Raw genomic sequence first — 2,910 nt, 5'->3', positions numbered from 1 at the left:
TCTATTTGGACCCACAAGCACTACCTCGGCCTCTCTGTTGGCAGACATAAAGTTAGCGTTGGCTACCTGTTAGCAGCCAGTGCCTCCAGTTGGCAGTGTAGCACCTCTCCTGTCTTGGCTCTCAGCAGCGCCTCCAGGTTCTCCTCCAGAACCTTCTTCTGTCTCCGAACCTGGCGGAGAACCTGACCCGCCTCCTCCAACATGGACGGAACCACAGGCCTCCTCTGGACCAGCACGGACTTGGAATGGAACTTGGCTGGATTTTGATGGGACTGGATTTGTTGGGATTGGGATTGTTGGGACTGGAAATGGTTTGGTTGTGACTGGTTTTGATGATGCTGAGGTCGTTGGAGCTGGGACTGGTTTTGTTGGGACTGGATTTGTTGGGACTGGAATTGTTGGGACTGGTTTTGTTGGGACTGGTTTTGTTGGGACTGGAAGTGGTTTGTTTCGGACTGGCTTCGATGGAACTGAGGTCGTTGAAGCAGGGACTGGTTTTGTTGGGACTGGATTTGTTGGGACTGGAATTGTTGGGACTGGTTTTGTTGGGACTGGTTTTGTTGGGACTGGATTTGTTGGGACTGGTTTTGATGGAACTGGTTTTGTTGGGACTGGTTTTGTTGGGACTGGATTTGTCCGGACTGGTTTTGTTGGGACTGATTTTGTTGGGACTGGTTTTGTTGGGACTGAAGCAGATCCTTGGCCTTGTGGTGGTCTGGTGGAGGCCTGGTAGTTTCCAGAGAGTTTTCTGGCTGCTGGATGACAGAAAGTCATTCAGACTTTAGATCAACAAACAAACAAAAAGAAGTTCTACTATTCTCTACTGTATTCTAGTCTTGTTTTATCGTCTACTCACCGTCAGCAGCATCTTCATCTCAGTCTTCAGACGTCCCATCTCCCTCAGCACCTCGTTGGCTCTCCTTGCTGCTGTGGAAACGCTGGGAGCACCTCGGTGATGGCTGTCACCTCTGAATAAAACCACCAGAGAACAGAAGAGTTAAGAGATGATGTAAATGACCCGAAAACAACATGTGGTTCTTCCCTACAATATTTAAAGTTTGTGTTTTTTAGTGTATTTTGTTTCAACCTGTTGTCAGTGTTTGGAGGGATAAATAAACATAATAAACCAAGAAGAACAAAGAACTTGAGCAGGCAGCCTTCATGTTGTTACCATAAAGCAAGACAAGGAAGGGGCCCAGAGCACCGCCCTGAGGCACTCCACCCCGCAACCTCAACCTGCTGGACCCCCCCAACAGATGACAGAGTCACCAAGGTAAGAGATGGATGTTCCTCATACAAGTTTGACTTTGTCAGAACCGCTGATTGTGTGTGTGAATGTTGGTCACATTTAGCAGCTCACACATGCTCAGCGGTGGGGTTTATTTTTGTTGGGTGGATGTATTATGGTCGCTCATCACAAAGCTGATCTCACACACACACACATACACACACATACACACACACACACACACACACACACACACACAGTAGTGTCCTCTGATTGACTCCAGAGGCAGCAGACCGTGGAGAAACTCAGTAAACTCCAGATGGCCAACACTAATGGGCTTTTCCTGCCGTCTGAGTATGTGTATGTGTGTGTGTGTGTGAGAGTATGTGTTTGTGAGTGTGTATGTGTGTGTGTGTGTGTGTGTGTGTATAAAGGTGATGGGTGGGGATAAAATGGCCACCACTTACTCAGAAACACTCACACACAGCTGCTGCAGACAGTCTGCTGCTGCTGCTGCTGTTGCTAGGCAACAGCTCAGTGGTTTCCCATGGCGACAGTGAGAGGGGATGCTGCTAAAGGAGGAGAGAAGCTTCCATTCACAGAGAGTAGAGAGGGAGAAATAGGTTTCCTACCACCCCCCACCGCTCTCCCTCCTCCCACCCCCTCTCCGTAGATATTTACGTGACTCCAATAATTCAGGAGCTTTGTAGTAGCTGGTGGAGATGAATATTAATGCAATCTGTGGCGACCTTTTCTTTCAGTTTGTCCTTGTGGTTTCCCATCATCCTCTCTCTCTCAGGTAAAATGGAGGATTTACACTACGACCCACTTGGCCAGAAGTGGTCCCCTGTGCTAGAATAAGACCCATCTGCGTCCTCATGGGCTGAATGCGGTTCCAAGTGTGAGTAAGTAAATAAGGAAAGTTCCTCCTGGGCTGAATGTAGACCCATGTGGGATAGCAACATCTGGGTTACACGTGGTCGCATGAAGTCTGAACATGTGGACCTATATGTGCTAATTAAGGACCAATCTGGGATAAATGTTAAAGGCTCATTCTGGACCTATGTGGACTAAATCTGGACCCATCTTGGCCAAAGAATGGACCCATATGGTCTAATGTGGGTTAACGTGAACTCTAATGAGATAAATGTGAGCTCATGTTGCTACATCTCGACCCTTCAGGGCTAAATTTGGACATAGGCAGCTAAATGAGCTAGATTCTGACCCATCTGGACCAAACACTGGATCCATGTCGGCCAAGGGTTGGCTCATATATGAGCTAAATTTGGGTCCTAAATCTGGACCCGTTTGGATAAAACAAGGGTCCAAAGTGGATTCAGAACAGGACTAGTGCAGCTGAAGTGAAGCCACAGGGACTAAATATGGCGGCTCATTTTTCAGCCAGAGAGAAAGAAAGAAAAAATAGAAACGTGGGAGGTTACAGAGAGAGAGAGAGAGAGAGAGAGAGAGAGAAAGAGAGAGAGAGAGAGAGAGAGTGGGGGAGGGAAGGCATCATATTGAGACACTTGAGAATGGGGGAGGTGGAGTGAGGGTGTGGCGGGGGATGCTGGGAGAGAGATAGTGCTTACATCATCGTCTATAAATGGAGTTGACGGTGTGAGACGATGAGGGAGGAGGAACCACACACACACACACACACACACACACACACACACACACAC

General features: G+C 48.1%; 2 protein-coding genes across 2 annotated transcripts in view; both read right to left on the bottom strand.

Moving 5' to 3' along the window:
* LOC147819417 (protein TALPID3-like) overlaps positions 1–48 on the bottom strand; it is a gene marked incomplete at its 3' end in the record, with an annotated part of 5,149 nt that extends 5,101 nt beyond the window's left edge. Inside the window, exon 1 of the mRNA XM_087172707.1 lies at positions 25–48. Within this exon, the coding sequence (XP_087028833.1) occupies positions 25–48 (24 nt within the window). The remainder of the gene's footprint in view (positions 1–24) is intronic.
* The window catches only part of LOC111651447 (uncharacterized), a 17,029-nt gene continuing 14,153 nt past the window's right edge, over positions 35–2,910 (bottom strand). Inside the window, exons 3-4 of the mRNA XM_023401389.2 lie at positions 857–968; positions 35–755 (exon numbers count right to left, since the gene is read on the bottom strand). Of these exons, the coding sequence (XP_023257157.2) occupies positions 63–755; positions 857–968 (805 nt within the window). The 3' untranslated portion in view covers positions 35–62. The remainder of the gene's footprint in view (positions 756–856; positions 969–2,910) is intronic.

Source organism: Seriola lalandi, unplaced genomic scaffold (genome assembly GCF_002814215.2).
Source record: "Seriola lalandi dorsalis isolate HSWRI2012SDOR001 ecotype SW California unplaced genomic scaffold, Sedor1 jcf7180002053644, whole genome shotgun sequence".
NCBI lineage: Eukaryota > Metazoa > Chordata > Actinopteri > Carangiformes > Carangidae > Seriola > Seriola lalandi.
The sequence above is the reverse complement of the archived record's forward strand: the minus strand, read 5'-3'. Positions and strand labels throughout refer to the sequence as shown.